The 24508-nt window shown below is 50.5% G+C and overlaps 1 protein-coding gene across 2 annotated transcripts in view; it reads right to left on the reverse strand.

Annotated features, from left to right (window-relative positions):
• Positions 1-20573, reverse strand: part of LOC140410811 (amine sulfotransferase-like) — a 30429-nt gene extending 9856 nt beyond the window's left edge. The window contains exons 1-3 of one of the 2 annotated variants that reach the window (XM_072499442.1): positions 20387-20573; positions 6872-7080; positions 3606-3732 (exon numbers count right to left, since the gene is read on the reverse strand). In XM_072499442.1, the coding sequence (XP_072355543.1) occupies positions 3606-3732; positions 6872-7069 (325 nt within the window). In that variant the 5' untranslated portion in view covers positions 7070-7080; positions 20387-20573. The remainder of the gene's footprint in view (positions 1-3605; positions 3733-6871; positions 7081-20386) is intronic. The other variant, XM_072499443.1, reaches the window with a different exon arrangement.
• Between the last annotated feature and the right edge of the window lie 3935 nt (positions 20574-24508).

The raw sequence follows: 24508 nt of genomic DNA on the forward strand, positions 1-24508 counted from the left end.
GTGGGGGGGTAGCACTGTTAATTAGAGATAGTATAACAGCTGCAGAAAGGCAGTTCGAGGAGTATCAGACTACTGAGGTAGTATGGGTTGAAGTCAGAAATAGGAAAGGAGCAGTCACCTTGTTAGGAGTTTTCTAAAGGCCACCCAATAGTAGCAGAGATGTGGAGGAACAGATTGGGAAACAGATTTTGGAAAGGTGCAGAAGTCACAGGGTAGTAGTCATGGGTGACTATAACTTCCCAAACATTGAGTGGAAACTCTTTAGATCAAATAGTTTGGATGGGGTGGTGTTTGTGCAGTGTGTCCAGGAAGCTTTTCTAACACAGTATGTAGATTGTCCGACCAGAGGAGGGGCAATATTGGATTTAGTACTTGGTAATGAACCAGGGCAAGTGATAGATTTGTTAGTGGGGGAGCATTTTGGAGATAGTGACCACAATTCTGTGACTTTCACTTTAGTAATGGAGAGGGATAGGTGCGTGCAACAGGGCAAGGTTTACAATTGGGGGAGGGTAAATACGATGTTGTCAGACAAGAATTGAAGTGCATTAGTTGGGAACATAGGCTGTCAGGGAAGGACACAGGTGAAATGTGGAACTTGTTCAAGGAACAGGTACTACGTGTCCTTGATATGTATGTCCCTGTCAGGCAGGGAAGAGATGGTCGAGTGAGGGAACCATGGTTGACAAAAGAGGTTGAATGTCTTGTTAAGAGGAAAAAGGAGACTTATGTAAGGCTGAGGAAACAAGGTTCAGACAGGATGCTGGAGGGATACAAGATAGCCAGGAGGGAACTGAAGAAAGGGATTAGGAGAGCTAAGAGAGGGCATGAAAAATCTTTGGCGAGTAGGATCAAGGAAAACCCCAAGGCCTTTTCCACATATGTGAGAAATATGAGAATGACTAATGCGAGGGTAGGTCCGATCAAGGACAGTAGCGGGAGATTGTGTATTGAGTCTGAAGAGACAGGAGAGGTCTTGAACGAGTACTTTTCTTCTGTATTTACAAATGAGAGGGGCCATATTTTTGGAGAGGACAGTGTGAAACAGACTGGTAAGCTCGAGGAAATACTTGTTCGGAAGGAAGATGTGTTGGGCATTTTGAAAAACTTGAGGATAGACAAGTCCCCCGGGCTTGACGGGATCTATCCAAGGATTCTATAGGAAGCAAGAGATGAAATTGCAGAGCCGTTGGCAATGATCTTTTCGTCCTCACTGTCAACAGGGGTGGTACCAGGGGATTGGAGAGTGGCGAATGTCGTGCCCCTGTTCAAAAAAGGGACTAGGGATAACCCTGGGAATTACAAGCCAGTTAGTCTTACTTCGGTGGTAGGCAAAGTCATGGAAAGGGTACTGAAGGATAGAATTTCTGAGCATCTGGAAAGACACTGCTTGATTAGGGATAGTCAGCACGTATGTGTGAGGGATAGGTCTTGCCTTACAAGTCTTATTGAATTCTTTGAGGAGGTGACCAAGCATGTGGATGAAGGTAAAGCAGTGGATGTAGTGTACATGGATTTTAGTGAGGCATTTTCTAAGGTTCCCCATGGTAGGCTTCGGCAGAAAGTAAGGAGGCATGGGATAGTGGGAAATTTGGCCAGTTGGATAACGAACTGGCTAACCGATAGAAGTCGGAGAGTGGTGGTGGATGGCAAATATTCAGTCTGGATCCCAGTTACCAGTGGCGTACGCCAGGGATCAGTTCTGGGTCCTCTGCTGTTTGTGATTTTCATTAATGACTTGGATGAGGGAGTTGAAGGGTGGGTCAGTAAATTTGCAGACAAAACGAAGATTGGTGGAGTTGTGGATAGTGAGGAGGCTGTTGTCGGCTGCAAAGAGACATAGATAGGATGCAGAGCTGGGCTGAGAAGTGGCAGATGGAGTTTAACCCTGAAAAGTGTGAGGTTGTCCATTTTGGAAGGACAAATATGAATGCGGAATACAGGGTTAACGGTAGAGTTCTTGGCAATGTGGAGGAGCAGAGAGATCTTGGGGTCTATGGTCATACATCTTTGAAAGTTGCTACTCAAGTGGATAGAGCTGTGAAGAAGGCCTATGGTGTGCTAGCGTTCATTAACAGAGGGATTGAATTTAAGAGCCGTGAGGTGATGATGCAGCTGTACAAAACTTTGGTAAGGCCACATTTGGAGTACTGTGGACAGTTCTGGTCGCCTCATTTTAGGAAGGACGTGGAAGCTTTGGAAAAGGTGCAAAGGAGATTTACCAGGATGTTGCCTGGAATGGAGAGTAGGTCTTACGAGGAAAGGTTGAGGGTGCTAGGTCTTTTCTCATTAGAATGGAGAAGGATGAGAGGTGACTTGATAGAGGTTTATAAGATGATCAGGGGAATAGATAGAGTAGACAGTCAGAGACTTTTTCCCCGGGTGGAACAAGCCATTACAAGGGGACATAAATTTAAGGTGAATGGTGGAAGATATCGGGGGGGATGTCAGAGGTAGGTTCTTTACCCAGAGAGTAGTGGGGGCATGGAATGCACTGCCTGTGGAAGTAGTTTAGTCGGAAACATTAGGGACCTTCAAGCAGCTATTGGATAGGTACATGGATTACAGTAAAATGATATAGTGTAGATTTATTTGTTGTTAAGGTCAGCACGGTAGCATTGTGGATAGCACAATTGCTTCGCGGCTCCGGGGTCCCAGGTTCGATTCCGGCTTGGGTCGCTGTCTGTGCGGAGTCTGCACATCCTCCCCGTGTCTGCGTGGGTTTCCTCCGGGTGCTCCGGTTTCCTCCCGCGGTCCAAAGATGTGCAGGTTAGGTGGATTGGCCATGATAAATTGCCCTTAGTGTCCAAAATTGCCCTTAGTGTTGGGTGGAGGTGTTGACCTTGGGTAGGATGCTCTTTCCAAGAGCCGGTGCAGACTCAATGGGCCGAATGGCCTCCGTCTGCACTGTAAATTCAATGATAATCTATGATTAATCTAGGACAAACGTTCGGCACACCATCGTGGGCCGAAGGGCCTGTTGTGTGCTGTATTTTTCTATGGTCTATGTTCTAACCACTGTGCTACCGTGCCACCCCTAATTTAAAATTTAAAATAATGTGATAGGTTAAAATTGAACTTTAAGTGAACTTGATTGCTGAAGAAGTCTAGCAAAACTGAATTTGCAGTAAACATTCCACTGAGCAGCCAATTGCGTCTGATTTTAACCTTTGTACAGGCTCCAGCTGCTAACCTGGTGTCACTGTCGATAAAGATTGTGCAATGGGAATCACGGGTCAGGAAATAAATTGCTGATCCACTTTAATCCTTTCCAAGGTTCAATATTTCACAACAAACTACAGTACAATTGGACTTTTATATCTTATCAAGGTTTATTAAAAAAGCTCTGTAGGTCTGCAAATGTACCTAAATTTACTCTACGGCAATTATTGTTAGAAACTAACAGAAATCTGTTTCAGCTGATGCCATTTGAGAAGAAGCTGTCATTTGGAAGGAAAATTGGAAAGATTTTTCCACACTTCAAAGTTTGAATAAGATGCACCAATGTGACTTTCGCCAGGCTCAACATTGCTGGTGTAAATATATATATTATATAGACAGTGCATACCGATCTGAAGGCAAGAGAGCAATTGATGCCACCTTACCTTGGCCATTCAGAAATGTCTGCAGAAAAGCTCCAAAGTTTTCTGGGGTTTCCAAATAATTTGCAAACTTATGAAAATGATAGTAAGAAACTGCAACATCTTTAGGGTTTCTGTACACATAGATAACCTGCCAAGTAAAACACAATTGTAAATCGTGATAATGCTCATTTAAAGATAACAGCTTTCACCTTTGCTATTTCCTTCGAGGGTGCATTGATGAATTTGAATCGGATATTATTTATTGTGTTTATGTTACAAGAGTGCTGCAAGAGCGTCATTACAGGAGTGTAGGTTGCAAGGGTGACATTACCAAGTCTGATATCTGGTTAAACACCTTCTGTACCTTTGCACATAGTTGGGAATCCCTAAGCTTTCACATCATTAAACCTGTGACTCGTGTAAGTGAGGTATGTCCTTCCGAATTGGACAAACAGAACTGTTAGATAGAAACATAGAAAATAGGAACAAAAGTAGGCCATTTGGCCCTTCGAGGCTGCTTGGCCATTCAATATGATCAGAGCTGATCATCCAATATCTAACTCCTTGAAAACATACAAGGCTTGATTGAACAAAATGCGAACAAAGTCCCCTAGCGAGAGCGTTTAGCCGCGTGCAATGCCAAGAAGCACATGGCTATACAACGGGACTCGCTTTGTATAAGGGGCCTCAGCGGGGAATGCATGGCCGAGGCCTCACATAACCCTGTTTTGCACACAAGGGAGCTCTGCTCCAAGGCTCCTGAATCGATCCCTGACACAACCCTCCACACCAGTGTGAGGATTCCCAGCCTGTCCCGCACCTCCCCAGGGCACCCAGGCTGATCGCACATGTGCAAAAAAATACCAGCTTGGCACCTTCACCGTGCCAGGCTGGCACCAGGTGGCACTGCCAGACAGGCACTGCCAATATGCCAATCTGGCACTGCCAGGGTTCCCAGCAGTGCAAGGGCACCACTCTGCCCAAAGGGCATGGATCTGGAGGCCTCCGATCCCCTGAGAAAAGCCCATAAGTGTCCTTCTGGTCCCCATTTGTGGGCACTCGTCTGTGGTCTCCGAGGCAAGGGGGATGAATCCCAAAGCTTCAAGTACCTTGAGAATCTGCCCATTAGAGTGAGACTAACTGTCAAATTTGCCAAAAAAGTGATCCCATCCATTGTGGGCGGGATTTACATCGCAACGTCTTGCGAGATCGCATTGGATCTCGTGAGGTATTGCGAGCTGAGTAGACCCGGGGAGCAGGGTCTTCTGTCTTTTATCAGCCACGTGAGCCACAGCGAGCCGCTTTTCAAGCATAACTTGGCCATTGGATTGCGCCCACAATATTTGGGCCTCAACTGCTTTCTGTGGTAGTGGTTGAAGAAAGTTTCCTCATCTCAGTAATAGATGGTTTACCCTATATCCTTAGACTGTGACTCCTGGGGCGCGATTCTCCGACCCACCCACCGGGTCGGAGAATCGCCGGGGGCCGGCGTGAATCCCGCCCCCGCCGTGTCCCGAATTCTCCGCCACCTGAGATTCGGCGGGGGCGGGAATTGCGCCGCGCCGGTCGGCGGGCCCACCCCCGGCGATTCTCCAGTCCGCGATGGGCCGAAGTCCCGCCGCTGTCAACCCACGCCAGCCGGCGTGGATCGAACCACCTTTCGAACGGCGGGACAAAGCGGAGCGGGCAGGCTCCGGGGTCCTGGGATGGCGCGGGCGATCTGGCCCCGGGGGGTGCCCCCACGGTGGCCTAGCCCGCGATCGGGGCCCACCGATCCGCGGGCGAGCTTGTGCCGTGGGGGCACTCTTTTCCTTCCGCCTTCGCCACAGTCTCCACTGTGGCGAAGGCGGACGAGGCCCCCTCCACTGCGCATGCATGGGGATGCCGTGAGCGCCCGCTGACGCTCCCGCGCATGCGTCGCCCGGCGAAGTCATTTCCGCGCCAGCTGGCGGGGCACCAAAGGCCTTTCCCACCAGCCGGCGGGGCGGAAATCACTCCGGCGCGGGCCTAGCCCCTCAAGGTGCGGGCTCGGACCCCCAAGATGCGGAGAATTCCGCACCTTTGGGGCGGCGCGATGCCGGACTGATTCGCGCCATTTTTGGCGCCGGTCGGTGGACATTGCGCCGATTGCGGAGAATCCCGCCCCTGGTCCTGGACTTCCTTGCCAGTGGGAAAATTCTTCCTGCATCTACCCTGTCTAGTCTTATTAGAATTTAGTAGGTTCTATGAGATTCCCCCCCACCCCCCATCCTTCTCAGCTCCAGTGAATATAATCCGAACCGATTCACTCTTTCCTCACACGTCAGTTCTGCCATTCCAGCAATCAGTCTAGTAAACCTTTGCTTCAGTCCCTCTCTAGCAAGAACATCTAGGAGACCAAAACTGCACACAGTATTCCAGGTGTGGCCTCACTAAGGTCCTGTATAATTGCAGGAAGACAACCCTGCTCCTGTACTCAAATCCTCTCACTGTGGTCCTGTACTGAAATCCTCTCACTGTGAAGGCCAACATACTATTTGCCTTCTTTACCGCTGTTGCACCTGCCTGCCTACTTTCAGTGACTAGTGCACAAGGACACCCAGGTCTGGTTGCACATTCTCCTTTCTCGATCTATAGCCATTCAGATAATAACCTGGCTTACTGTTTTTGTTACCAAAGTGGATAACCTCCAGGTGGATTCCTCAGTAGCTTGGCTCGGAAACCCTTAAATGTAGTGGTGAAGTTCAGCCTGGTAGATATCCAGCTGATCAACAAAAATACAGAACTGTTTATCGATGTGCTATAGAAGCAACCACTAGTATCTTGTAGAGTACATAAACAAGAACAAAAGGACCAGGATTAGGCTATTTAACACTTTGAGCCTCTTCCACCACATGATCCCAGCTGATCTTCTACCTCCACCCCACTTCCTAATCCATCTCCCGGCTTCCCACACCTCCCCCAACCAACTCCCCCTTAATTCCTTAATATTCAAAAATCTATCAACCTCAATCTTGAATGTAATAATCAACCAAGCATCCACATCCCTGTGAAGTAGGGAATTCCCCAAAAATCGATCGCATCCTTTTTAATTAAGACATTTCTCCTCACCTCAGTTCTAAATGGCCAACCCCTTATTTTGAGACTGTTCCAATACAAACTCTGCTAGAGATGATTCTGAAGCTTTATCTGGAACTTGCACATTTTGAATGAAAGAATGACTATCATACATATATTGATCTCAAATGTTGCTTTAGTTTGGGCCTCTAGATCAATTTCAATATGGCCTTGGGAGAATAAAATCTTACCTTGGCCTTTTTGTTCTTCAGAGCTTTTGGTATCAGTTGATAAGGTAGATGTGTAACAAACAAACGGGGTGATGGGCGGTCATCGGTCTTACTTTCCTTACTTGTAAACTCCAGCCAGGGAACTACAGAATAGGATAATTCACACTCTTCTGTTTGTAGATCTCCATCCATGTAAATGTGCTTCATAATATTCTGCATCCATATTGTGCCTTTGTTTTAATAAGAGTTCAGAATAGTCATTAACTAATCTCTTCAAATGCTTCCAGTTAATGTGAGTCGCATTTCATGGAGGCGTGGGGGTGGGGAGGGTGGGGGGGGGGAGGAGGGAGGTGGGGTGGGGGGGGGGAGGTGGGTGGGGAGGGGAGGTGGGGTGGGGGGGGGGGTGCGATGGCGTGAAAATAATAAGGATGAAGGTCAAAGACAAAGCTGGTAATGGTCTTTGCAGAGCCATTAATTCAGGGTCCTGATAGTTTAGGAAAAGAGCACAGTACTCAGAGGCAGCAGGCTTTTTTCTGGAGAGATACTTCAGTTCTTATCAAACTGGACCTTCAGCTCGAGCTTCACATTCAGGCCTATATCTTTCCGCAGAGACACTTTAATTTACATCAAACCTTACCTTCAGTGTGTGGTTTCACTTCAGGCCTTTGCAGTCTCAAGAGAATGACACCCAGACTTACTGAAGAGAAAGAGTCAGCCTCCACAGTGGCTTTCTGAAGAGGGTTAGTTAGAAGATCATTTTGGAGAGAGTTAGTTGGAACTCTTCATCCAGGCTGCAGAATCAAAAGTGAAACCAAACTTGAAGCTTGTGGCTCTGACATTTCAATAGGATCAGATCCAATCACCACCTATTACTGGGCAGTGTGCAACCTTTTGGGCCCATTCATTGGCCACCAGCCAAATCAATCAAACCGAGTCATCACTGCCACTGGCCAATGCAATCACCAGTCTAAAACAGTACAGCCTTCTGATACCTTCTGTTTGAACTAAAGGCACTGACTGTTTTGTTATGCTCTTGTTGTAGCATAAGCTGCTTCCTTGATGTGCACTCTGACAAAGGAAGGTTCAGACTTGGCGATAGCTTTAACACGTTTATCAAACTATTAACAATTCTCCTACTTGGATTCGATGCTACTGTTAATCCTGCTATAGCTACTCAGACTGACGAACCAGTCTGCTACAATCCACGTGGTGGGAGTGATGTTCAATCAACCCTGTGTCTGTACTCACTGAGAGTCTCCACTGGAAAGAGACTGAGCATGTGTGATGTGTCCTTTTATATGGGTTGGTGTAATGCCCTCCTGTGGTAGTGTCACCTCTGTGTGTATCGTGAATGCCCATTGGTCGTGTCCTATCTTACTGACCCATTGGTTGACTGTCTGTGTGTCATGTCTCTGGTGTTCCCTCTAGTGTCTAGCTAGGTGTAGTGTATGTACATTAACCCTTTGTGTACTCACAGTGATGTATATCACCACACAGGACACTGCTCCCTACTGCTTGAATTAAAGAAACAGGCTGCCCTAAAGACACATGCCCATAAATCATTCATGAATCATGAATGTAACGGCAAAAATTAAAGAACGGGGTAATAAGGGAATAAACAGGGGAGAAACAGGAACTCACAGGAAGGACCCTTTCATGTTATATTACAGCAATTTTTCTCCTTTAACTTACTCCCCCAGAGATTCTCTCCCCAAATACATGGCATCAAAATCCATTCCCTTGACTTGCAGCTATCAGGCAGCTCTTCACTCCCCCTACTCTAAAAGTAAATTGTGAGATAAACAGACAAAAGACTTAACAATTCAGAAAAATGTGCACAAACATATGCAAAGCTCACGTATTCCATCTTTCCAACTGTCCCAGAACCTCCCTCCTATCTACACATTAGGTTTGATATCCTTTAGATACATCCCCAACATTGGGAACATTTTCTTCTGAATGATCACAACCTTAACTGGCACAATTATGTGAGGACAAAGGCAAAATCCATTCTCATGCACATTTGCGAATAGGCAAATGCATGTGTATATGAACATAGGCAAGGATGCATATGTATCGGAAAGTAATGGGTATGGCAATATACCCCATTGTGGCCAGAACCATAGATTTTTAGTTGATAATAATAATCTTTATTAATGTCACAAGTAGGCTTACATTACAGAGCCAGGGTCCCAGGTTCAATTCCTGGCTTTGGTCACTGTCTGTGCGGAGTCTGCACGTTCTCCCCGCGTCTGCATGAGTTTCCTCCGGGTGCTCCGGTTTCCATCCACAAGCCCCGAAAGATGTGCTGTTAGGTAATTTTGCACATGCCCACACTTATGTCTCCTCAATATCTTGATCGACAAAACTCCAGTAAGATCAGGCCAGCTATTGATAGCTTTGTTTAACAATTGGTGAACATAAAGGGCAACAGTTATAATTGGGCTAAAAAAATGACATGATACAACTTGTCATCACATAATGACACAAAGTACAATTTTTGAGGCGGAGTTTGTTTGACTTTGCCATTCTCTTCTTTTTCCTATTTTCTGGACCATTGAACAACAGACCATAGAAATCTACAGAACAGAAAAAGATCACTCAACCCATCATGTCTGTGCTGACTCCATGGACTCTATGGCATGAAAAATAATTATTTATATTTATTATCATGTTCCTCAACCAGAGGAAATATGTTTTCCCCATGCAGCATGTCAAAGTCCTTCATAATGCTAATACCTCTATCTCTTCAGCCTTTTCTACTGCAGAGGATATTGTCTCAGTATCTCAGTCCTTCCAGAATCTGGTATCATTCTTACAAATCTATGTGCAGCACACTTTGTCTGGTCCTGATGTTCCGGGGTCAGTCATTACTGCACAAAGTATTCCAACTGGAGCTTAATTAAAAACCATGTCTAAATTTATCATCACTTATTTGCTCTTATTTATAATCTTATTTATGAAAGCGAAGAAGTTGTTGCAATGATTTTTGGCTTTATTGTCATTCAACTGGATTTTAAAGGAATAATGTATTTGAACCTCAAGGTCTCTCCATTTATTAACATGTTTCAGTGTTCTTCTATTGAGTGTATCCTCTTGCTCCTGGTTTATTTTTCCAAAATGTATGCAGTTAAATGTATCTGCCAGTTGTCCGCCCACTTTGCTGATCTGCATATGTTCTCTCTAGTCATTATGGGCAGCACGATAGCATAGTGGTGAGCACAGTTGCTTCACAGCTCCAGGGTCCTAGGTTCAATTCCCGGCTTGCGGCACTATCTGTGCGGTGTATGCACGTTCTCCCCGTGTCTGCGTGGGTTTCCTCCGGGTGCTCCGGTTTCCTCCCAAGTCCAAAGATGTGCGGGTTAGGTGGATTGGTCATGCTAAATTGTCCTTAGTGTCTAAAAAATGTTAAGTGGGGGTTACTGGGTTACGGGGATAGGGTAGATACGTGGGCTTCAGTAGGGTGTTCTTTGTAAGGGTCGGTGCAGACCCGATGGGCTGAATTGCCTCCTTCTGCACTGTAGATTCTGTGATTAAACAATTTTGCTGCCTGTCTATCTACCTATTCAGTTATCCCTTCATCTCCTTTCCCTCCATCCACAAACCAATCTGTATTTTAATATTGGTGTCGTTATTGGCTGAATCACTAATGATGAGAAAGAATTCACACCTTTACAATCCTTTGTGTAAAGAAGTTATCTCTTGCTCCATGTTCTAAATCTCAATAATTCTCAATCTTGTATCTATCACTTCTGGTGGCGGCCATGTAGTGAGCGGTCGCACATTTGGTAGCTTCTGCTCAAGGTGGTATTTTTCGGTCCTTTCCCCATGTGAAGGGTGAAGTTTTTGGATGGGAAGAAGTGTAGGAGTACTTGGAGAAGGTGTAACTCCTCTGGTGTGGCTAATGAATGGATCAACAAACGAGGAGTGGGGCAAGAAGAAAAGAGTTGCTGGAGCAAGAGAATCTTCGAGGTTCGCCACATGTTAAGATGATGAAGGGCAAAGGAGCTGTTCTGCCCGCCCAGCGGTCAACGGAACAATTATTGGAATTTCTGAATGCTACGTTCGTCCAGCAGAGGAAGGAAAGACCTGGCCAAAGTGGTGGAGCCGATCAAAGCAGGCATTGAGGGAGTGGAGCAGAGGCTGGAGTCCCAGGGCTGGACGATCCAGAAAGTGGGAGAGGCGGTGGGGGAGCACGAGGAGCAGTTGACCTCGTTGATGGCCAAGATGGGGGTGATACGGGAGACCAAGAAAAGGCTGAAGGAGAAGGTGGGTGATCTGGAGAATCACTCCAGGAGACAAAATTTGACGATTGTGGGGATGCTCGAGAGTTTCGAAGGTGCAGAGGCCAGCACGTATGTGGCCAAAATGCTGGAACAATTGATGAGGGAGGGGGCCTTTGAGCGGCTCCTGGAAGTCAATCGAGCGCACAGGGCGAGCCTCTAACTGGCCCCTGGAGGTCGGCCGAGCGCACAGGGCGCGCTGCCAAGGGCGCCGGTGGTGCAGTTGCACCGATTTCTGAATAAAGAGAAGATCCTTCGATGGGCGAGGCAGACGAGGAAGTATACCTGGAAAGGGAACGAGCTGCGAATGTACCAACACGTGGATGCAGAGCTGGCGAAGAGGAGATCAGGATTAACCGGGTCAATGTTGCCCTCTTCAAGAATATAATATAATAATATAATAATCTTTACTGTCACAAGTAGGCTTACATTAACACTGCAATGAAGTTACTGTGAAAGGCCCTGGTAGTGAAGTTTGGGGTGCTGTGCCCGACCCACCCCTGGGTGACTTTCCAGAAGCATGAATATTATTTTGGCACGCCACACGAGGCAGTGGAGTTCACGAGGGACGATGGGCTGGCAGGAGAAGGAGAACATTGAACTTTGGAGGAGTTTGTGAGGATATTTCTTTGTTCTCGGGAAACTTTTCCCCTGGAAATGTTCCTTTGGTTTTGATGGCGGGGTGTTCGGAGGACAGGCCCTCTGTGTGAGGAAAGGTCAAGTGTGAGTGCACCTTTTTATGCTCTTTGTGATTGTGGACCGGGGGGGCGGGGGGGGGGGGGGGTGAAGGAGTGTACTGAGGGGTTGGGGGTTTGGAGGCCTTGGTCAGGGGCCACCATGCTAGCTGGGCGGGCTAGTTAACGGGAATGCAGTGGGAGGTTGGCAGGAGATAGAAATAGGGGTGGGGGATGGGGTTGTTGTTTTGTTTGGGGGTTTGGGTTGCTGACATAGGGAGAAGCTGGAACGGGCAGAGATGGCAAGGCTGGTAGAGGAGATTCTGAGGGTGGACAGATGGTATTCAGAGGCAGCGTTGTTGAAGGAAAGGCAGAGGCTCCAGATGGAGCTTGGATTAGTGTCCAAGGGGAAGGCAGTGGGGCAGCTACGGAAGGCTAGAGGGGCCAGAGGGTCAGTATATGAGTATGGTGAGAAGGCGAGTAGGATGCTGGCCCACCAGTTGAGGGAGCAGGTGGCGGCGAGGGAACTGGCAGAGTAAAGGACGAGATGGGAAGGGTGATGTTGGACCCGGTGGGGGTGAATGTGCTGTTTGAGACTTTTTACAAGAGATTGTATGAGTCGGAGCCCCTGGCCGGGGTGGAGGAAATGCAACAGTTCCTGGATGGGCAAGAGTTTCCCAGAGTGGACAAGGAGTTGGTGCAAGGATTGGGGGCCCCACTCGGGCTGGGGAAGATATGATGGAGAGTATGGGGGCAATGTAGGCAGTGAAGGCCCCAGCCCGGATGGTTCCCTTTGGAGTTTTATAAAACATTTGGGGGAGATCGAGGGCCACTGCTGGTGAGGGCATTTAATGAGGCTTGGGAGTGGGGGGGAACGCCTCCCTACACTACCGCAGGCATTCATTTCTTTGATATTGAAAAAGGACAAGGATCTGGATAAGTGTGGGTCGTACGTCCTATATCGTTATTGAACGTAGATGCCAAGTTGCTGATGAGTTGTTGGCTTTGCGAATTGAGGACTGCGTCCTGGGGCAAGAGGCAAGGATCAATGGGGTTTGTGAAAGGGAGACAGCTGTCAGTGAATGTGAGCAGGTTGCTCAATGTAATTATGATGTCTCCAGAGGGGCAGGAGGTGAAGGTGGCAGTGGCGATGGACGCGAAGAAGGCCTTCGACCGGGTGAAGTGGGAATATTTGTGGGAGGTGCTGCGGCAGTTCGAACCCAGGCAGGGGTTTGTTGACTGGGTCCGGTTACTGTACAAGGCACCGGTCGCAAGTGTGTGGGTGAACTCGGGCTATTTCGGGCTGCATCGCGGGACGAGGCAGGGGTGTCCGCTCTCCCCGTTGCTCTTTGCCTTGGCTATAGAGCAATTGACAATGGCACTTAGAGCGTCGAGGGATTGGAAAGAGATTGTGTGGGGGGACGTTGAGCACAGGGTTTTGCTGTACGCAGACGACCTGTTATATGTTTTGGACCCATTGGGTGGCATTTGGGCCATTATGTGGATTTTGGAGGACTTTGGCCAGTTTTCCAGGTACAAGCTGAACGTGGAAAAGAGTGAGGTGTTTCCAATTCAGACCAGTGGGCAGGAGAGGAGGTGAGGGGAGTTGCTGTTTAAGATATTGGGGGCTAGTTTTAGATACCTGGGTATTCAGGCGATGTGGGGTTGGGCGCAGCTGCACAAGTTAAATTTGACTTGATTGATGCAGCAGATGAAGGGGTCTTCATCCCATCGTTGGTGGGATGGGTGCAGACTGTAAATATGATGGTGCTGCCAAGGTACTTATTCATATTTCAAAACCTCCCGTACTTTGCCTCGAAGTCGTTCTTTAAAAAGGTCAATGCGCTGATCTCTGGGTTGTATGGGCGGTGAAGACCCGCGGGTCAAAAGGGCTTTTTTGGAGTGGGGGGGGTCTGCCGTTGCTGAATATAATGAACTACTACTGGGCGGCCATGGTTCAGAAATGGGTAGTGGGGGAGGGGGTCAGTATTGGGGCATTGTTAACAGTGCCTCTGCCATTCTTGCTGGCCAGGCACTCCATGAGCCCACTGGTGGTGTCGGCCTTGAAGGTGTGGGGCAGTTTTTAAAAATATTTTTATTCTCCTCCTTTTTCACATTTTCTCCCAAATTTGCACCCACCAACAATAAACAATAAGCAGTACCAAATATAATGTCAATCTCCATATCAATAACAACGATCCCATCCTCCCACAAACCCCCAAACAACTACCCGCATGTTAACATAAACAAATGACAAAAGGGAATCGGGAATGACCCATAATCACCATTAACACATACAGTCCCTCTCCCCCCAACCCCCTCCCACCCCCCCCCCCTCCCCCCCACCCCCAACTAATGTTCTCAGTCCTCCAATTTAGGGGGCGGTTTTGCAAAATTGGAGGATCTGGAGGAAGATTATGAGCTGCCCAGGGAGAATTGTTTTCGGTACCTGCAGGTTGGTTTTTTTTCTGAAGAGCGAGGTGCCGTCTTTACCTGGGTTACCACCCTTGGGGTTGCAAGGCAAGGTGCTGTCGAAGGAAAAGATAGGGGAGAAGAAGTTGTCCAAAGCCTACTAGGAACTAATGGATTGGGAGGGTGTGGTAAACCACTGTTGTACTTATATTAGAGGTTGTACGGTAGAACCTGCACTACAGGTTCGCCTGTGGCCCCTGCCTGCTGGCTCCGCCCAGGAGGCGGGGTATAAATATGCGTGCCTTCCAGCTCGCAGCCATTTCGCTAGCTGCTGTGGGAGGCCACACATCTGATACCAATAAAGCTTCAGTTTGGATTCAACTTTCGTCTTTAAGTCAAATTGATCGTGCCTCAATTTATTGCTATCAGTTTCAAAGGATGGACCTCCGTATTAAACCAGGTCACCTTCAGCTGGATCCGCACTCCAGCGATGCCAGAAAGGACTTCCAGCACTGGCTAGATTGCTTTGAAGCGTATATCAACGCGGCGCCAACCCCTGTTCCGGAGGCTCAGAAGATCCAGATCTTATACTCCAGGCTCAGCTCCAAAGTCTTCCCGCTGATCCAGGATGCGCCAAACTACGCCAAAGCCATGACTCAACTCAAGGACAATTACGAGCAGAAGACAAACACGTTCTTCGCCAAGCACGCACTCGCAACTCGTTCTCAACTATCGGGTGAGTCCATAGAAGACTTCTGGAGGGCCCTTATCCCACTTGTCCGGGACTGTGACTGCCAGGATGTTACAGCTAAGGAACACTCAGACCTCCTTATGAGTGACGCCTTTGTGACCGGAATTGGATCAGATATCATACGTCAGCGGCTCCTAGGAGGGGCCATGCGCGACGTCGCAGAGACTAAAACGCTAGCGCTCTCCATGACGGTCGCCCTGCGCAACGTCCAGTACTATGCCCTCAGCCGTGCGGCCCACCCCTCCTACGCTTCATGGACCTCACAGGCAGCCCATCCAATATGCCTATGTTACATGCCAGCCAGCAAACCTCGGGGGGACCCGATGCTACTTTTGCGGCCAGCAAAAGCACCCCCGCCAACGCTGCCCAGCCCCTGCTGCCCTTTGTACACGAAGCCTGCGGGAAGAAGGGCCACTTTGCCGCGGTGTGCCAGGCCCGCTCAGTGGCCGTGATCGCCCCCACCCCCCCAGTCACAATGAGCGCTGCCATCTTCTCCTCTCCCCCCAGACCATGTGCGATCAGTGGGTGCCGCCATCTTCCCCTCCGCACAACACGTGCGTTTCGTGGGTGCCGCCATCTTGCTCCACCCCTGCAACGTGCGTTCTATGGGCGCCGCCATTTTGTAACCCCCACGATCTCCAGGCGCCGCCATCTTGTCTACCCCATAGGACATAGACACCACCAGCGTTCCAAGATCTGAACTCAATGGCCGCCCCATTACCCGACGACCAACCAAGGCTCGCCACCATGTCACTCGACCAGTCTCGCCCGCATAACCTCGCTAACGCATCCACCAGCGTGAAAGTCGACGGCCATGTGACCTCTTGCCTGCTGTACTCCGGGAGCACCTAGAGCTTTATATACCCGGATACGGTAAGGCGCTGCTCCCTCACGATACACCCCACCAATCTCCCTGGCCTCCGGATCCCATTGCGTAGCGATCCGGGGGTACTGTATGGTCACGCTCACAGTCCAGGGCGTAGAATTCACGGCTTCCGCCTCTACGTTCACCCTAACCTCTGCGCTGCACTTATCCTCGGCCTGGATTTCCAGTGCAACCTCCAGAGCCTAACCCTTAAATTCGGCGGACCCTTACCACCCCTTACTGTGTGCGGACTTGCGACCCTAAAGGACGACCCACCTTCCCTCTTTGCTAATCTAACTCCAGATTGCAAACCCGTCGCCACCAGGAGCAGACGGCATAGTACCCAGGATAAGACCTTCATCAGGTCCGAAGTCCAGCAGTTGCTTCAGGAAGACATCATCGAGGCCAGCAACAGCCCCTGGAGACCTCAAGTGGTAGTGGTTAAGACTGGGGAGGAACACCGAATGGTCGTGGACTACAGCCAGACCATCAACAAGTCCATGTAGCTCTACGCGTACCCCCTCCCACGCATATTTGACATGGTGAACCAGATTGCGCAGTACCGGGTCTTCTCAACGGTGGACCTGAAATCCGCCTACCACCAGTTCCCCATCCGTAAATCGGACCGGCCATACACCGCCTTCGAGGCAGATGGCCGTCTATATCACTTCCTTAGGGTCTCCTTCGGTGTCACTAACGGGGTCTCGGTTTCCAAAGGGAGATGGACCAAATGGTCGACCGGTACGGTTTGCGGGCCATGTTTCTGTACCTAAACAATGTCACCATCTGCGGCCATGATCAGCAGGACCACGACGCCAACCTTGCTAAATTTCTCCACACCGCTACTCTCCTAAACTTCACTTACAACAAAGTGAAGTGTGTGTTCAGTATGAACCGCTTAGCCATCCTCGGCTATGTGGTCCAGAACGGAGTTCGGGGGCCTGATCCCGACCGCATGCACCCCCTCATGGAGCTCCCCCTCCCCCACTGCCCCAAGGCCCTCAAACGCTGCCTGGGGGTCTTTTCATATTACGCGCAGTGGGTCCCGCCCACTGCGGACAAGGCCCGCCCACTCATACAGTCCACCCAGTTTCCCCTGACGGCTGAGGCCCAACAGGCCTTCGCCTGGATCAGAGCTGATATTGCCATGGCCACAATGCACCCTGTAGATGAAACACTGCCCTTCCAAGTAGAAAGCGACGCATCAGACGTTGCTCTGGCCGCCACCCTCAATCAGACAGGCAGGCCCATGGCATTCTTTTCCCGCACCCTTCATGCCTCTGAAATTCGGCACTCATCCGTTGAAAAAGAGGCCCAAGCTATCGTTGAAGCTGTGCGGGATTGGAGGCATTACCTGGCCGGCAGGAGATTCACTCACCTCACTGACCAACGGTCGGTAGCCTTTATGTTCAACAACACACAGCAGGGCAAGATCAAAAATGATAAAATCATGCGGTGGAGAATCAAGCTCTCCACCTATAATTACGAGATTAGGTATCGCCCTGGCAAACTCAACGAGCCCCCAGATGCCCTATCCCGAGGTCCATGTGCCAGCGCACAGGTAGACCGACTCCGGACCCTGCGCGACAGCCTTTGTCACCCAGGAGTCACACGGTTGTACCATTTCATTAAGGCACAAAATTTGCCCTACTCCATCGAGGAAGTAAGAACAATCACCAGGGACTGCCAGGTCTGTGCGGAGTGCAAGCCGCATTTCTACCGGCCGGACCACGCGCGCCTGGTGAAGGCCTCCCGCCCCTTTGAACGCCTCAGCATGGACTTCAAAGGCCCCCTCCCCTCCACCGATCGTCACACATATTTCCTCAGTGTGATCGATGAATACTCCCAGTTCCCCTTCGCCATCCCATGCCCCGATATGACGTCTGCCATCATCATTAAAGCCCTTAATTTGGTCTTCACACTGTTCGATTTCCCCGCCTACATCCACAGTGACAGGGGTCCTCATTCATGAGTGATGAGCTGTGTCAGTTGCTGCTCAGCAGGGGTATTGCCTCCAGCAGAACGAAAAGCTACAACCCCCGGGGAAACGGACAGTAGAAAGGGAGAATGGGACGGTATGGAGGGCCGTCCAGCTGGCCCTACAGTCCAGAAATTTCCCAGCCTCCCGCTGGCAAGAGGTCCTCCCTGATGCACTCCACTCCATTCGCTCGTTACTCTGCACTGCCACTAACAATACACCGCATGAACGTCCTTTAGCCTTCCCCAGGAAGTCCACATCCGGGGTGTCGCTCCCGACTTGGCGCACAGCTCCGGGAACCGTGCTTCTCCGTAAACATGTGCGACTCCACAAAGCGGACCCGTTGGTGGAGAGAGTGCACCTGCTCCACGCAAACCCCCAGTACGCCTACGTGGCATTCCCCGACTGCCGCCAGGATACTGTCTCCCTCAGGGACGTGGCACCAGCAGGTTCCACCCCCACACCACCCCCTTCGCCCCCTCCCCCGTCGCTCACAACACACCCCCCCCCCCCCCCCCCCCCCCCCCCCCCAGGACCGTCCGTCCTCCCCCTGCCCGCGCCCATCGATGAAGAGGATTTTGGCACGCTCCCGGAGTTAGCCTCGACCAGGTGAGCACCAACATCGCCGTCGCCACTTCGTTGCTCTCAAAGGACCATCAAGGCCCCGGGCCGGCTGAATCTCTGACCGGTCCACCGGATGCCAAGAGACATTTTTTTTGCTCTGTAAATATTAAAATCATGATTGTATATAATTAACCACCACCCCCGCTGGACTCAATTTTAACAAGGGGTGAATGTGATAAACCACTGTTGTACTTATATTAGAGGTTGTACGGTAGAACCTGCACTACAGGTTCGTCTGTGGCCCCTGCCTGCTGGCTCCGCCCAGGAGGCGGGGTATAAATATGCGTGTCCTCCAGCTCGCAGCCATTTCGCCAGCTGCTGTGGGAGGCCACACATCTGATACCAGTAAAGCCTCAGTTTGGATTCAACTTTCGTCTTTAAGTCAAATTGATCGTGCCTCAGAGGGGACACCGATGGAGGATATGAAATGCAAGTGGGAGGAGGAGCTGGGTGGGGAGGCCGAGGCCGGAACATGGGCTGAGGCCCTGTGGAGGGTGAATACGTCCTCGTCATTCAGTTTTAAATACTTCACAGGGCACGTATGTAGAACATACAGCTATACTGCCCGTCTTTGGGTTGTGGGAGGAAACCGGAGCACCCGGAGTAAACCCACGCAGACACGGGGAGAACGTGCAGACTCCACACAGACAGTGAACCAGCGTTGAATCAAACCTGGGACCCTGCCTCTGTGAAGCCACAGTGCTAACCACTGGCTACTGTGCTACCCTGACATGGTAGTATGACGGTAAAGCAGATGAGTAGTTTTTTGAGGGGGTAGAGGATAGGTGTGGTCAGTGCGCGGGGAGGCCCGCGAATCTTGTCCACATTTTCTGGCCATGTCCAAAGCTGTAGGGGTTCTGGTAGGGATTTGTGGAGGTAATATCTGAGATGCTTGGGCTGAAGATGGCCCCGAGTCCAGAGGTAGCGATATTCGGGGTGTCGGAAGATCCGGGAGTCCAGGGGGGCGAGAGAGGCCAATGTCTTGGCCTTTGCCTGCCTGATAGCCCAGAGACGGATCTTACTTGGATGGAGCCGCCAAAAGCGGGTGTATGGGTGAGTGACATGATGGAATTCCTGAGGCTGGAGAAGGTCAAGTTCTTCCTCAGGGGGTCGGTTGATGGGTTCACTCGGAGTTGGAAGCCATTCATTGACTTCTTTAAGGAGGATTGAGCAAGAGGGGGGTAGGGGGTTAAAATGGGGAAGGCAAGAAGGGAGAAGATGGTGAGAGTAGGGAGCGGGGGGGGGGGGAGGGGGGCTGGGGTTGGTTATTTAAAATACTGCATAATTTTGATTCTGCTTTGATTTGTTTTTATCAAAATGCTGAATAAAATATATAATTTTGAAATCGTGTATCTGTGGCCCTCACTCTATACCCTTAAACCACTGGAGATGGTCTGGTACTATCACATCATCTATTAACTTTGTTCTCATATTTGAAAATTTCCAAAAGAAATTTTAGGAGAACAGCAAACCTTACAGATGTATGATAGCCTTCTTTAGGAAAACAACAATACCTTGTTTGTTGCTGTCTGCTAATTGTGACACTACTTCATTTAGGCTGGTGTCCAAATCCACAGAACACTGGCAATAAAAGTAAACACACAGGCACCTACATCAGGATTGGCGGGAGCAACTGACCTGCAAGGCCTAGCGATCAATTTTTACCATTTTTGTGCTATGTTAGATATTTTCTGCTGAAATACTGATAACTGTTTGACCTTTGCACACATCATAAGGACAAGCTTTGTAGGTCCTTTGTAAAACAAAAAAGAGTCAGGAATTAGCCTAGAATTATATTTATAATGGAATTCTTGTTTATGTACTAGTATTTTTAAAATCAAACTAATTCACTATATCTATTACACTTATCATTATGTTTTCCTCTAATGTATGAGGTATGTACAATTCAAGGGCATGAATTGGATCCTCTGCTTATTCTAATTACTTACCAGATTTAGGCTAAGTCACCACAAAGACATCAGAATCACGTACATCGTAATTTTCCATTTGATCCAAACGTTCAACGGTATGGAAGCTTGACAGGTTGCAACCTTTGTAGTTGAAAAGTTTATTTGGTTGAATACTACTTTCGCCGTCTGCCATGTTTCAACTCCACAACTTTTGAGGAACTGGTGGTCTGTAAATCTTAAGGACAGTTAATATTTAACTATTTATGAGTTCATATCTGAAGAATTCGGTTAACCATGGCACACTGCTATTCTGTTTGAATTAACTGTCAGGGATGACAGTTAGGTGAATAGGTTGGAGAAACTAGGCTGTTCTTAGATCAGAGCAAGTTAAAGGGAGATTTGATAGAGTTATAATTGGAGTTAATAAAAAGAAACTATTTCTCATGGCAGAAGGGTCAATAATAAAAAGGATAAATTATTAAGATGATTGGAAAAATAGCTGGAAGCAACACGAGGGAAAACGTATTTCCCAGTTGAATGGTGGGGATTTGGAATGCAACATACACCAATGGATGTAGATTCAGTTGTAGCCTTTAAATTTGAATCAGATAAATATTCTTCTGCACTGTAAATTCTATGAATAAATCTATGAAATTTGCAGACGAAGAAATGCAGGAATATGGGAATGATCAGGACACCAGAACTGACTGGATTGTTCTTTGAAAGAGCTATCAGACACATGGGCCGGGATTCTCCCCTACCCAGCGGTGGCGGGGGGGTCCCGGCGGGATGGAGTGGCGGGAATCATTCCGGCGTCAGGCCGCCCCAAAGGTGTGGATTTCTCCACACCTTTAGGGCCAAGCCCTCACCTTGAGGGGCTAGGCCCGCGCCGGAGTGGTTGGCGCGCCGCCGGCCGGTGGGGAAAGGCCTTTGGCGCCACGCCAGCCGGGGCCGAAAGGACTTCGTCGGCCGGTGGAAGTCCGTGCATGCGCGGGAGTGTCAGCGGCTGCTGACGTCATCCCCGCGCATGTGCAGGGGGGGGCTGTCTCTTACGCGTCGGCCATGGTGAAGGCTGTGGCCGAGGCGGTGGTCTCCGATCGCGGGCCAGGCCACCGTGGGGGCACCCCCTGGGGCCAGATCTCCCCGCGCCGCCTCCAGGACCACGGAGCCCGCCCGCGCCGCCTAGTCCCGCCGGTCAGAGAGGTGGTTTGATTCGCCCATCGCGGGCCGGAGAATCGCCGTGGGCGGGGGGTACCGGCGATTCCCGCCCCACCGGGTATCCGGTGCCGGAGAATTCGGCAACCGGTGGGGGCGGAATTCACGCCAGCCCCCGGCGATTCTCCGACCTGGCGGGGGGGGGGGTCGGAGAATCCCGCCCATGGGGCGAGATTCTCCATCCACCCACACAGGAATCGTGAAATGCGATTCGGTGGAGAATCGGTCATGATGCCAAAACCGTGGCCTGTGCCCACTCTAGTGACTCAACAGCAGCGTTAATGCATTCTACTCTGCATGTACAGTAAACAATGTCTGCATATCATTAGCGGGCCAGACCTGGTATTCTCTGGGGCCTCCGCGTTGCTCTGTCTCTGCCAGGGGGAATTACCAATGGCAAGTTTCACTTGTGGTTTTAACAATCAGAAAACAGACGCCGTGGCTGATGAGAGAGAGAGTGGAAGATGTAGAACATGCAAAAGCACGACCATGGGTGCCGGCCCTGACACTTGCAGGGCAGGCTGCGGGGAAGAGGTCTGCCAGGTCTGGGGATTGGGGAGAGGGGTGGAGGAAAGCAATGGGGGGTGACCAGGGAATGGGACGTGGAGTGGGACTAGGGTGTTCAGTCACGGAGCGCCATTGCCGCGAACTGCAAGGCAGCCATCTTGCTGCACACCTCACTGAACGCACACCATGGCCCCTGATTGTGCACAGTGACATCGGTCGTATGGGTGCCCCCACCCCACCACCCCCGCACCCCAGCACCCAACCTCCACCCCACCACCCATCCCACACCCTGCACCCCACCAACTCCCCTGCGCACCGCCCCCCCCCCCTCCCCGGCCCAACCAGCCGCCAGCAGGGCAGCAAGCGGCCGACCCAAGGGCAACACCTACAGTAGCCACTGCAAGAGGGCGCCAGACGGAGGCCACTGAACATACCGCTGGCCTGGGCAGCGCCATCCAATGGTACCCCTGGCAGCAGGAACGGGCAGCAGGTTTGCATCAGAGCTGGTGCGAGCCAGGTTTGCGGTGAGCAGAGTGACAGGAGGAACAGCCGGGGTGGGTGTGAGGGTAGGAGATTGGGGGATGAGGGGTCATGTGGGGCAGGGTCTGCAGTGAAGAATGGGACTGCTGGTGGACCTGGTTGGGCAGAATGGTACGCACCATGCGAACATGTCTGATTTTCACCCCTGCAGACAATTGGAATTCAACCAGGAATGGTGGCCTTCATCCTCCTCGCCACAGCCCTGGGGACGCACTGACAGGCTGGGCTGCCAAGGCATCCCCCAGGGCTGTGGTGAAGGGGCCCAACACGTGTGCAGCCTCCCACTGCCTCAGAGCAGAGGACGTTGGACCCAGTCAGTGGGCCCGGGCAGTCACCAAGGCAGAGGCCAGCACCAAGGAAGAAAGTGAGCCCCCAATGGATTAGGGTATCGCTATGGTACTTGTGGTGCATCCCCCTGCAACCTCTCCAACAACCCAATTCCCCCAATCCCCCCACAAACCCCCACCCCCCCAAACCCCCACCACCCCACACCACCTCCTCCACCCCCACCTCCACAGCTCTCCACCACACCCACCCGTGACCTAACCACGCATCTTGTCTTTTGTCTTGCAGGATCACCCAGCGACAGGGCAGGGCCCCCCACCCCCGGCTGTAACCGAGAGATTCATCTGGCAATGAAGCGGGACCTGCAGGCAACACGGGCCACTCATCGCAACTCCGCGACAACCCAGAGGACTCCTCTCAGCACTGCTGTCGCCAGCATCCTCCACCTCCCCGGAGACACTCATCTTGGTTGGGCTCTTTAGTGAAGAGGCTCTTGGGGCACCATCTTGTGCACCACACACGTGCTGCGGTACATGTGGAGGTAGGAACCCGCAAGGTGCTGGACGATTGGAGGGTGGCCTGAACCGAGGGCCATCCAGACAGGTCTCGGGCATCTGAAAAGGGCGGTCCCATCAGGAGGGGAGTATCAGCAAACATCCAACAGGTGCAGTTGGAGGAGTCCAACCATGTGTGCCACCCAAGCCAACACTGCACAAGTGGAGTCCATGGTGGAGGCCTTGGGTGCAACGGTATTGGCCATGGGTTAGGATATCCTGGGCCGAAGCACAGGAGAGGGCGGCCGCGTCACAGGCAGCCATATACTAGGGCCACATGAACATTGCAGCAGTGGTCCAGAGTGCGGCCCAATCACAAAGGGCCATGGCTATGGGTGCCAGTGGCATTGCCTGGGCGCTGGCTGACCTGGACCTGAGCTCACTCTAGCCGCAACCCCGTCCCAAGGAGTAGCCGGAGGCCATTGGACACCCCAAGGGAGGTGATGGGGTCCATGCCCCTCCGAGCAAGCAGGGAATCAAAGGCCACTGCATCAGTCTCATTCCCCAGCTGAGGATCTTCCGACACTCCAAAAATTGCTACCCACGGGCTCAGTGTTACTTCTGTCATAATATACACCAGTATATTATGGTGCAGACACAGACACACACAATGATGGACATGCAGTGGGACCAATCAGCATACACAACACCGCAGCCAATCACCAGTGAGAGCACACGCACTATAAAGACAGGGGACAGGAGAGTTCCCACTCATTCTAGTAGCAGCCAGCTCGGAGCACAGAGCTCACAGCCTGCAACACAGACATTCACCATGTGCATCACCTGGTTAGGACTAGGCAAGGGTCAACAGTTAAAGCTGGTATTGCATTTACCCACAGTTCAAGAATGTTAATATAGTTAATCTTATAATAAAATAGAGTTGCACCACTTCCAGTGTTGGTGACCTGTTTGTGATCCAGAACACCCAACACATCAACTTCCGCTACCAAAACCTTTGACAATGTTTCCATGGCCACCTTTTAGAACCTCAGCAGCCTTGGACATACCCAGGACATGTAGGTATGGTTCGCCAGTGTCCTGGCACACTGCCTACATTGGT

The sequence above is a fragment of the Scyliorhinus torazame genome, chromosome 4, assembly GCF_047496885.1.
Source record: "Scyliorhinus torazame isolate Kashiwa2021f chromosome 4, sScyTor2.1, whole genome shotgun sequence".
NCBI classification, from domain to species: Eukaryota; Metazoa; Chordata; class Chondrichthyes; order Carcharhiniformes; family Scyliorhinidae; genus Scyliorhinus; species Scyliorhinus torazame.